The 11929-nt window shown below is 46.6% G+C and overlaps 1 protein-coding gene across 1 annotated transcript; it reads left to right on the top strand.

Annotated features, from left to right (window-relative positions):
- The first annotated feature begins 1204 nt into the window (after positions 1 to 1204).
- On the top strand, positions 1205 to 5784 carry LOC146491668 (uncharacterized). Its single transcript, XM_085152288.1, has 2 exons — positions 1205 to 2298; positions 2611 to 5784. Exon 2 carries the CDS (start codon positions 2626 to 2628, stop codon positions 4318 to 4320), a length of 1695 nt encoding a protein of 564 aa, XP_085008414.1. The 5' UTR covers positions 1205 to 2298; positions 2611 to 2625; the 3' UTR covers positions 4321 to 5784.
- Positions 5785 to 11929: the final 6145 nt, after the last annotated feature.

The following is an 11929-nucleotide window of genomic DNA, read 5'->3' as shown; positions in this document are numbered from 1 at the left end:
GATCTGGGGCTCCACGCAAGATCTCATCCCGTGGGGTCAAAATGATCATGAGAACGGTGAGCAAAGATCCCAGAACCACACGGGGGGACCTGGTGAATGACCTGCAGAGAGCTGGGACCAAAGTAACAAAGGTCACCATCAGTAACACACTACAACGGCAGGGAATCAAATCCCGCAGTGCCAGACGTGTTCCGCTGCTGAAGCCAGTGCATGTCCAGGCCCGTCTGAAGTTTGCCAGAGAGCACATGGATGATACAGCAGAGGATTGGGAGAATGTCATGTGGTCAGATGAAACCAAAGTAGAACTTTTTGGTATAAACTCAACTCGTCGTGTTTGGAGGAAGAAGAATACTGAGTTGCATCCCAAGAACACCATACCTACTGTGAAGCATGGGGGTGGAAACATCATGCTATGGGGCTGTTTTTCTGCCAAGGGGACAGGAACTGATCCGTGTTAAGGACAGAATGAATGGGGCCAAGTATCGTGAGATTTTGAGCCAAAACCTCCTTCCATCAGTGAGAACTTTGAAGATGAAACGAGGCTGGGTCTTCCAACATGGCAATGATCCAAAACACACCGCCCGGGCAACAAAGGAGTGGCTCCGTAAGAAGCATTTGAAAGTCCTGGAGTGGCCTAGCCAGTCTCCAGACCTCAACCCCATAGAAAATCTGTGGCGGGAGTTGAAAGTCCGTGTTGCTCGGCGACAGCCCCAAAACATCACTGCTCTTGAGAAGATCTGCATGGAGGAATGGGCCAAAATACCAGCTACTGTGTGTGCAAACCTGGTAAAGACCTATAGTAAACGTTTGACCTCTGTTATTGCCAACAGAGGTTATGTTACAAAGTATTGAGTTGTATTTTTGTTATTGACCAAATACTTATTTTCCACCTGATTTACGAATAAATTCTTTACAAATCCTACCATGTGGATTCATGGATTTTTTTTTCACATTCTGTCTCTCACAGTTGAAGTGTACCTCTGGTGCAAATTACTGACCTCTGTCATCATTTTAAGTGGGGGAACTTGCACAATCGGTGGCTGACTAAATACTTTTTTGCCCCACTGTATGTGTGTTATGAGAGTGTAAGTAATGTGGATGTCTAAGTTGTGAGATAAAATTGAGGCACAGGTGGCCAGTTCTCCACCTCAAAAAAAAAAAAAAAAAAAAAAAAAAAAAGTTTATTCTCCACCTATCCTATGTCTCTCCCCCACCTGCAGAGTGGACTCCTGCAAAGATGGAACAACCTCCCTGCCAGTTGAAGAGCCCCCCGGGCTCTTCAACAGCTTGACCTTCTTGTGAAATGGCTAGGTAAGGATTCAGCTGAACATGCCAGACGAATACGATCCGTGTATGCGAACCAACCAGCAAACGGACTCAGAGCTATGTGGGATAGGCTTAATGAATGCTATGGTGCACCAGAGGTCATCGAGGGTGCCTTTTTGAAAAGATTAGATAACTTTCCCAAGATTCCAAACAGAGACGGTCGTAAGCTAAGAGAGCTGGGAGACTTGCTGTCGGAAATACAGGCTGCCAAAGAAGATGGTGACCTGCTTGGGCTTAGTTATCTGGATACTCCTCGTGGTGTTACCCCTGTGGTGCAGAAGCTGCCATTTTATCTCCAGGAAAAATGGCTTTCTCTAGGCTTTAAGTACAAAGAAGATCGCGGGGCTCCCTATCCCCCATTCGGCTTCTTTGTGGACTTTGTGTGTCGGGAAGCACGGATGCGCAACGACCCTGGCCTCACACAGACCGCATTCAGCAGTGAGTTATCAGGCGCTAAGCAATCGTCTAAAGCCGAAGGTCACAAGGCTGTGGCAGTTTTTAAAACGAGAGTCTCTCGGGATCCTCTGCCCCCTTCCAGCGGTACAAGGACTGTATCGCTTGGCACCCGATTTGGAAGTGAGCCATCCACTAGAGAGGATCCAGTAGAGTGCTGCCCGCTACACAATAAACCCCACTCCTTACCAAGGTGTCGTGGGTTTAGAGAGAAGCCAATAGAAGAAAGGAAAGCACTCTTAAAAAGGCACGGAATATGTTACAGGTGCTGCAGAGCCACACATTTGGCAATGGAGTTGCGAATATGACATCTCCTGCTCAGAGTGTGGGAGCAAGAGCCACATTGCAGTCCTGCACCCTGGATTTGTTCAATGGTCCACCAACACAGCACATTCCGCACCAGATCAGGGCGGGGAGGGAAAATCCAATCCGATTGAGACTGATGTTTCCACAGCATGCACTGAGGTCTGCGGAAACTATTCCGCAGGACGTTCCTGCTCAAAAATATGTCTAACCAAGGTCTACCCGACTGGCTGCCCTGACGCTGCAGTTACATTATACGCAATATTAGATGATCAGAGTAACAGATCACTTGCGTGTACTGAGTTTTTCGACTTATTCAACATTTCAGGTTCTCCTCCACCATACACTTTGAAGACATGTGCCGGAACACAAGAGACAGAAGGCAGGCAAGCACATGGCTTTGTGATCGAACCCATCAACGGCAGTGTCACACTTTCTTTGCCAACACTGATTGAATGCAATGAGATCCCAAATAACCGTGCAGAAATACCAACACCAGAGGTAGCATTAAACCACAGTCATTTGAAGGCCCTTGCAAAACACATGCCAAAGCTGGACTCCCAAGCTTCCATTCTGCTCTTGTTAGGCAGAGATATCATTAGGGTTCATAAGGTCAGAAGACAAGTGAATGGCCCACAAAATGCTCCCTATGCCCAGAAGTTGGACCTGGGTTGGGTTATTGTGGGAGATGTGTGCATTGGAGATGTCCACAGACCTACTGTTATCAGCTCTTGCTACACTAACGTACTGAAAAATGGACGCCCTTCTCTCTTTCAGCCATGCCCAAACAAGTACTCTGTAAAAGAGAAATACAGTAGTGGTGGGTCCCCTTCATTTCCCCTGACATGCAAACATCCCCTTGCCAGTGAGAAACGGGCCACTTTAGACTGTAATGTGTTCCAGACAACAAAGGACGATGACAAAGAAGCTCCTTCAATCGAGGACGGACAGTTCATCCACATCATGGAACAAGAGGTCTACAAGGACCAAGAAAACAGGTGGGTGGCTCCCCTGCCTTTCAGATCTCCACGACCAAGGCTCCCTCATAACCACGAGCAAGTACTTGAACGTCTCAAATCTTTACAGCGGTCTTTCAGAAGGAAGCCTAAAATGAAAGAAGAGTTTGTCTCGTTCATGGCAAAGATCTTTCAGAATGGGCACGCTGAAGAAGCCCCACCTCTGAAACCTAATGAGGAGCATTGGTACCTGCCTTGTTTTCGGGTTTACCATCCCAAGAAGCCCTCTCAAATAAGAGTCGTCTTCGACTCCAGTGCCCAGCACAAAGGTTTGTCTCTGAACCAAGTACTCCTAACGGGACCAGACCTCAACAACACTCTGGTAGGAGTCCTCCTTCGGTTCCGGAAAGAACAGATTGCTTTCACTGTAGATGTACAACAGATGTTTCATTGTTTCATGGTGCGACCTGAAGACCGGAACTTCCTCAGGTTCCTCTGGTTTAAAGAGAACAACCCAGAGAAAGAGATTATGGAGTTCCGTATGAACGTGCACGTCTTTGGAAATAGTCCTTCACCGGCTGTGGCTATTTACTGTCTTAGACGTGCAGCACAGGAAGGCCGGAAGGAGTATGGGGAGGATGCAGAACAGTTCGTCACTCGTGACTTTTACGTGGATGACGGGTTAAAGTCCTTGCCCACAGCAGATGCAGCTATTGATCTGCTCAAAAGAACTCAAAAAATGCTGGCTTGCTCTAACCTTAGGCTGCATAAGCTGGCTTCGAACAGCAAGGAGGTCATGAAGGCCTTTCCCAGTGAAGATCATGCCACAGACCTGAAGGATTTGGACCTTACTGCTGACACTCTGCCAGTGCAGCCTTGGGCTGTACTGGGACTTGAATTCAGACTGTTTTACGTACCGTGTACAGGACGAGAGAAAGTCATTCACTCAACGTGGAGTTCTCTCAACGGTGAACAGCCTGTACGATCCTCTAGGATTTGTTTCCCCTGTGACAATTCAAGGAAAACTGCTGCTTCGAGAACTAGCCTCACAGTCTTCGGACTGGGACACTCCATTGCCAGCAGAAAAGGAAAAGGTGTGGGAAAGTTGGAGAGATTCTCTGCAGGAGTTAAGACATCTGAGGATCCCCCGACCGTACTCAAATATGTCACCATCTACTGTCAAGTTAACAGAACTCTGTGTCTTTTCAGATGCTTCAGAGAAAGCAGTAGCTGCTGTTGCCTACTTGAAGACTGTGGATGCAGATGGGGGATGCTGCACTAGATTGGTTGCAAGTAAAGCCAAACTGGCCCCATGTCCAGAGCATACTATACCTCGGTTGGAGCTTTGTGCAGCAGTCATGGCAGTAACTCTGTCTGAGGTCATCACCTCCGAAATAGACATTGTATTTGACGCAGTCACCTACTACACAGACAGTAAGGTGGTGCTCGGATATATCTACAATGAGAAAAGGAGGTTTTATGTATACGTGAGCAATCGAGTCCAGAGAATCAGAAGAAGCACAATGCCACAGCAGTGGCGATATGTCTGCACAGAAGACAATCCCGCAGACATTGCCACACGGTCTATCACAGCAGACCGCCTTGAGAACACAATATGGTTCTCTGGACCGGCATTCTTGTCTCGACCTGAAGGGGCGTCACCTGCGGTACAGAGGTTTGACCTTTTGGAACCAGATCAAGACAGTGAAATCAGGCCTCAAGTCACAACACTGTCGGTCACAGTCCTCAAACATCTTGGCTCTGGGCAGTTCAATCGCTTCTCATGCTGGAGTTCCCTCATAAGGACTCTTGGTACCCTTATTCACGTTGTTCAGAGCTTCAAAAAAGGAAAGGAGTGTGTCACTCAAAAATGTGAGGGTTGGCATCAGTGCAGCACACCCCCAACCAGGGATATCCTTGAACAGAGTAAGCTAGTCATTATCAAAACAGTTCAACAAGAGGTCTATAGAAAAGAACTGGAGTGTCTTGCATCAAACGCCAACATTCCCAAGAGCAGCTCACTCGTTGCCCTGGATCCTTTCATTGACTCAGACGGGCTATTAAGGATTGGGGGTCGTCTCATTGAGGCAAAAATAGGGTTCCACGAAGAACAGCCACTGGTTCTGCCTGGACGGCATCACGTAACCACTCTCATAGTGCGTCACTTTCATGAGCAGGTACGTCACCAAGGACGTCTCTTCACTGAAGGAGCTGTCCGATCTGCAGGTTACTGGATCGTTGGTGGCAGGAGATGCATTAATAGACTCGTTTTCGAGTGTGTCACTTGTCGAAGGCTGAGAGGGAGGTGTGAAGTTCAAAAGATGGCAGACTTGCCACCAGACAGGCTCAGCATGGAACCACCTTTTAGCAACGTCGGCATTGATGTGTTTGGGCCCTGGTCTGTATCAGCCTGTCGCACGAGAGGAGGCCACGCTGATAGTAAGAGGTGGGCTGTCCTCTTTACCTGTCTGTGTGTCAGAGTTATACACATTGAGGTAATTGAGTCATTGGATTCCTCCAGTTTCATAAACGCATTCAGAAGGTTTATGGCGATTCGAGGGCCTTTGAAAAACATACGCTCCGACCAGGGCACTAATTTCACCAGAGCTTGCAAAGATATGGGGATTCCCTCAAATCATGATGGGAAAGCAATGGAGAGGTTTCTGTCAGAACACGGATGTACGTGGACCTTCAACACACCACATTCCTCTCATATGGGAGGAGCATGGGAAAGGATGATCGGCATCACACGTCGTATCCTGGGAGATGAGATGATCTTGCTCATTCCTCCAGATGACTGAAATGTGTTTGACCTTGTCATATTCGTAGGTGAAACCTGCTGAGTTTCAGACGGGGAGTGTTCTGTCACCATGTAACCGTGTTTTGTTTTAAATAGATTTTCCCTGAGAAAGTTACTCTTTAGTGCCCCCTTCTGGCATGACCTGGTGTAACATGCACAAATCTGTCTCTGTTCTATGATGTCATCAGAAAGTGCATGCTATTGTTTGGGGAAAAGACTTCTCCTGTTCTCCTGTTCTCTGCTGTAGTGGCAATTGTCTCCCTTAAGATGGTCTTGAAGGGCATTGTCGGTATGTAATTTTGTTCCATCCTTACTAATGAACAAATCTACTTGTAGAGATGTGATTGCGGTGTTTACTTAATAGAAATGTTTGTGAAGAGAGGATTTGCTAACGCTTTTGGCTACACAAGTCATTTGTACTGTTTTTGTGTATTTGTCCTCATCTATGATTTGTAAGAGAATTTTATGTTATTTCTCAGTTTTACCCTACTTCAACTGGCCTAAGTAAAGGGAGTGAAGTCAAACCCTCTTGTCTGCGTGGTCATTTTGAAGAGGAGTTTAGTCTGAATGTCGACTCTAGCAAGGCGTTAGAGGCAGAGGACATTACAGTGAGTAATGATTATACAGACATGTTTTTTTATTTCCTGTGCCACACTGCTTTATTTATGTCTTAAAAGTGCCTCTGAAATGATGATTTGGGTTTCAGGTGGGCTTAAACTCAGTTTTTGTTTTATTCCCCTCTCATTTCTTTTCATGAACCAGAAACAGCAAGATCCCAAGTCTGGTGCACCAAGCTGCATTTGTTCAACCCAAACATCAGTCTGTATACAAATGCTTTCCTGGGTAAAGTCCAGACTTTCGTATAGCAGTTTTAGCTCTGACTCTTCCCAGATAACTGGCTAGAAAAGTTGAATTAAAATCAACTTTATGGCAGCAGACAGAGCAACAGTCCAGGATGAAAAGATCTCGAGTAGGAGGTGGGGATGGCTCGGGACACCCTGAGAAAGCCGACATCCAGCAACACAAAACAGTCCCTGACCTCGAGCCCTTGGGACACACATCAGCATAACAGGGATGGGATGGGCGATAAAGGCAACTCAGGACTGAGAGTGCTGAGGGCCAGCTGCCGATAGCCTCCGCTCCAGATGTTATACTAACACTACCAGCATCAGTCTGCTGTAGGATGTCATTACAAGTCTTTATATTGTGTTTTTACCACCCTGCTTGCTTGTTGTCAGCCAAAGTACCCTCTAAGAAAGCTACAAAGGACGACCCTTATTAGAAAGCTATAAAACAGTTCCTGTATAAGTACCCATAGTGAGACAGAAACAAAGCCAGTGATACAACTATCATGCCTGTAATCACATATTTGAAAATTTCACTATCTGAAAATTTAATTATTTCCTTTTATTTCTTAAGAATATATATTTTTTTGTAGATGTGATATTGTCCCACATTTCCACTCCAAACGTCTCCATTAATGGTGTTAAGCTAACTCTAAGGCACAGTGCAAAAAGAGGAAACCAGGCCGAAGGCATTTCTGTGCTGATAAAGGAGCGCCTCACCTCAGTCTGAGCGTGAGAAAGCTATCCCTGCCCCTGTTTGATCGCTCTTAGCTTATTTACTCAGCTTTCACTCCAGGTTTAACATACACAGCTCTACCTTTTCCTCACTGACTTAAGTTTCCTGACTCATGACAACAGGTAGGCCTTCAGAAGACAAACCAAACATGTGTTACTTTACAGCCCGGCTTTTCCACTGAGCCCCTGATCGGTGTGAGCCAAGGCCGATTTCTGTTTTGTGACCTCCAGACCTGGTGGGTTAATGTGCATATTTTCCTCAGTCTTGCAAACTGTTGCCACAGTTGGACTTGAACACATTCCTCCTGAGTCTGTCGGTGGGATTTGGTTTATTTACACAAATCACAGCATGTGTAGTTGTAAGATTTACAGTTTCAGACGGAGCAGCCGAACCAAAGGCGTTGGGGCACCACAACACAAACAGGCACGCCCTCACAGAGCTGAAATTCAGTTTCCATGCTCTTAACTGCAGTGGTGTACTCACTGTGGAAAGTCTTTTCTACAGATATTCAACCGATCAAAGACAAATAAATCCAACAGAAGGAAGACAAATGGCTTAAAAATGTTGAGTTAAAAAATAGTGTTAAATGAATTAAATAGTTATAGAAATAATTAGCCAATAAAAGACATTTTTAAAAGCCTAAATACAGAGTTAAAACAATGGTAATTAAGAGCTTAAAGTGATGACTAAGTCATTGTAACAGGCGTAGTAGATTAAAGCCAGTTGGTAGATAAATAATATTTGTATTAATAGATAATGGGGAAATGGTTACAGTCCTGTTGTCATTAAAGAATGACAAAAAATGAATCTCTGTTCAATAAAATCATTTAGTTTTCACTTGATACACCAACCAAGGAATGCAGAAGGGCATCTCTGAAGGGCTATAGGTGGGCTATAGCAGCAGAAGACCACACCGGGTGGCTCAGGAGATGGAGCAGTTCATGTACTGCTGCAAGCCTTTTTAAGATTAGGCTTAAAACTTTCCTTTTTGCTAAAGCATATAGTTAGGGCTGGACCAGGTGACCCTGAATCCTCCCTTAGTTATGCTGCAATAGATGTAGGCTGCCGGGGGATTCCCATGATGCATTGAGTTTTTCCTTTCCAGTCACCTTTCTCACTCACTATGTGTTAATAGACCTCTCTGCATTGAATCATATCTGTTATTAATCTCTGTCTCTCTTCCACAGCATGTCTTTTATCCTGTCTTCCTTCTCTCACCCCAACCGGTCGCAGCAGATAGCCGCCCCTCCCTGAGCCTGGTTCTGCCGGAGGTTTCTTCCTGTTAAAAGGGAGTTTTTCCTTCCCACTGTCGTCAAAGTGCTTGCTCATAGGGGGTCATATGATTGTTGGGCTTTTCTCTGTATCTATGAAGCGCCTTGAGGCGACATTTGTTGTGATTTGGCGGTATATAAATAAAATTGAATTGAATTGAATTGAATCTGCTAACACAGACTCTAGTTCTCAGATACTGAATCCAAGGCTGCGTTAATCGGTTAAATTAAAGTTAAAAGTGCTTAAACACAGACAAAGATGCTTGTATTAATGTGTGAATGAGACTTGTAGTAAGAAAATACTTTCAGTGCTCAACAAGAGTAGAAAAGCATAAGTACCACTCCATTTAAACAGCAAACTGAGGCTGCAATTAACACAGAGTAACCAGAATGTTGGAAAAGTATTGTCTGGTCTCATTTTTACTACATCATTCAGATGGCAGGGTAACAATTTGGTGTAGACAACATGAATGCATGGCACAGTTTGAGCCAAACTGAGCAACACCACAGCCTGCCTGAGTATTGTTGTTGACCATGTTAATCCCTTTATGACCACAGTGTAGCATCTCGCTTCCAGCAGTATAACACACCGTGTCACAAAACTCAAAATCATCTCAAACTAGTTTCTTGAACATGACAATGAGTTCACTGTACCCACAGTCACCAGATCTCAATCCAACAAAGCACTTTTGGTGAAACCAGAGATTCACTTCATGGATGTGCAGCTGACAAATTTGTAAAACTGTCATGTCAACATGGACCAAAATCTCTGAGGAATGTTTCCAGGACCTTGTTGAATCTGTGCCATTAGGAATTAAGATGGCTCTGAAGGCAAAAGGGGGTCCAACCCAGTACTAAGCAAGGTGTAACTACAGGGAGTGCAGAATTATTAGGCAAGTTGTATTTTTGAGGAATAATTTTATTATTGAATAACAACCATGTTCTCAACGAACCCAAAAAAACTCATTAATATCAAAGCCGAATGTTTTTGGAACTAGTTTTTAGTTTGTTTTTAGTTTTAGCTATTTTAGGGGGATATCTGTGTGTGCAGGTGACTATTACTGTGCATAAATATTAGGCAACTTAACAAAAAACAAATATATACCCATTTCAATTATTTATTTTTACCAGTGAAACCAATATAACATCTCCACATTCACAAATATACATTTTTGACATTCAAAAACAAAACAAAAACAAATCAGCGACCAATATAGCCACCTTTCTTTGCAAGGACCCTCAAAAGCCTGCCATCCATGGATTCTGTCAGTGTTGTGATCTGTTCACCATCAACATTGCGTGCAGCAGCAACCACAGCCTCCCAGACACTGTTCAGAGAGGTGTACTGTTTTCCCTCCTTGTAAATCTCACATTTGATGATGGACCACAGGTTCTCAATGGGGTTCAGATCAGGTGAACAAGGAGGCCCTGTCATTAGTTTTTCTTCTTTTATACCCTTTCTTGTCAGCCATGCTGTGGAGTACTTGGACGCGTGTGATGGAGCATTGTCCTGCATGAAAATCATGTTTTTCTTGAAGGATGCAGACTTCTTCCTGTATCACTGCTTGAAGAAGGTGTCTTCCAGAAACTGGCAGTAGGACTGGGAGTTGAGCTTGACTCCATCCTCAACCCGAAAAGGCCCCACAAGCTCATCTTTGATGATACCAGCCCAAACCAATACTCCACCTCCACCTTGCTTGCGTCTGAGTCGGACTGGAGCTCTCTGCCCTTTACCAATCCAGCCACGGGCCCATCCATCTGGCCCATCAAGACTCACTCTCATTTCATCAGTCCATAAAACCTTAGAAAACTCAGTCTTGAGATATTTCTTGGCCCAGTCTTGACGTTTCAGCTTGTGTGTCTTGTTCAGTGGTGGTTGTCTTTCAGCCTTTCTTACCTTGACCATGTCTCTGAGTATTGAACACCTTGTGCTTTTGGGCACTCCAGTGATGTTGCAGCTCTGAAATATGGCCAAACTAGTGGCAAGTGGCATATTGGCAGCTGCACGCTTGACTTTTCTCAGTTCATGGGCAGTTATTTTGCGCCTTGGTTTTTCCACACGCTTCTTGCGACCCTGTTGACTATTTTGAATGAAACGCTTGATTGTTCGATGATCACGCTTCAGAAGCTTTGCAATTTTGAGACTGCTGCATCCCTCTGCAAGATATCTCACTATTTTTGACTTTTCTGAGCCTGTCAAGTCCTTCTTTTGACCCATTTTGCCAAAGGAAAGGAAGTTGCCTAATAATTATGCACACCTAATATAGGGTGTTGATGTCATTAGACCACACCCCTTCTCATTACAGAGACGCACATCACCCATTATGCTTAATTGGCAGTAGGCTTTTGAGCCTATACAGCTTGGAGTAAGACAACATGCATGAAGAGGATGATGTGGATGTGGCGTGGGTGTGGTCTCTGGCCAGCTGCAGAGGAGGGGTGACACAGTGAGCTCCCGGGGCGGCGCAGGGGCGGGGTTGACAGGTGTGCTGGGTTCCGACATTGATTGTGTGTCTTCTTATGTTGACAGTGACAGTCGGAGGGGGCGGACGTGACAGCTGCAGAGAGCGGGAGTGGCTGCGAATAAACCCACGTCTCTGAATAAAACGTTGTGCTGTCAAAATAATCGCCCAGCGTGTATTTATCGGGTCAAACGCTACACTGGTGCCGAAACCCAGGAGGCGGCACGGCGGGTTCTTATCGGAGCCAGGGAGTGGAGGAGCTGGCCCAGAGGGTGGCCGAAATGGCGGCCGCCCAGCGGGAGCAGGCGGCGGAGGTGCGTCGCCAGCAGGCAGAGCAGCAGGACCAGTCCGAGCAGCACCTGCAACGGATTGGGGAGCTGGCGGCGCTGCTCTGGGCCTGGGCGCCACCCTCACAGGTGTGTACCGAGGACAGCGAAGCGGTGGAGGAGCCGCGCGGGGATCTGCGCCTGCCGGAGGAGGGGGAACAGCCGGGTGAAGGACTGCTCCTGCCGGGAGCGGTGGACGAGCCGCTCCTACCGGAGGCGGCAGACGAGGCGCGCGAGGGTCTGCACCGGCTGGAGGAAGAGGAGTCGCGGGAGGGGCTGCCGGAGCCGCTCCCGCCAGCGCCCCAGCCAGCGGCGGACGAGCCGCTCCCGCCAGCGCCCCAGCCAGCGGCGGACGAGCCGCTCCCGCCAGCGCCCCAGCCAGCGGCGGACGAGCCGCTCCCGCCAGCGCCCCAGCCAGCGGCGGACGAGCCGCTCCAGCCGGAAGAGGTGG

This window comes from Neolamprologus multifasciatus, chromosome 23 (genome assembly GCF_963576455.1).
Source record: "Neolamprologus multifasciatus chromosome 23, fNeoMul1.2, whole genome shotgun sequence".
NCBI classification, from domain to species: domain Eukaryota; kingdom Metazoa; phylum Chordata; class Actinopteri; order Cichliformes; family Cichlidae; genus Neolamprologus; species Neolamprologus multifasciatus.
This window is presented reverse-complemented; position numbering and strand designations above follow the sequence as displayed.

Coding starts and splice junctions, on each gene's coding strand:
- LOC146491668 (XM_085152288.1), top strand. CDS start 2,626: ATGCCAAAGCTGGACTCCCAAGCTTCCATTCTGCTCTTGTTAGGCAGA.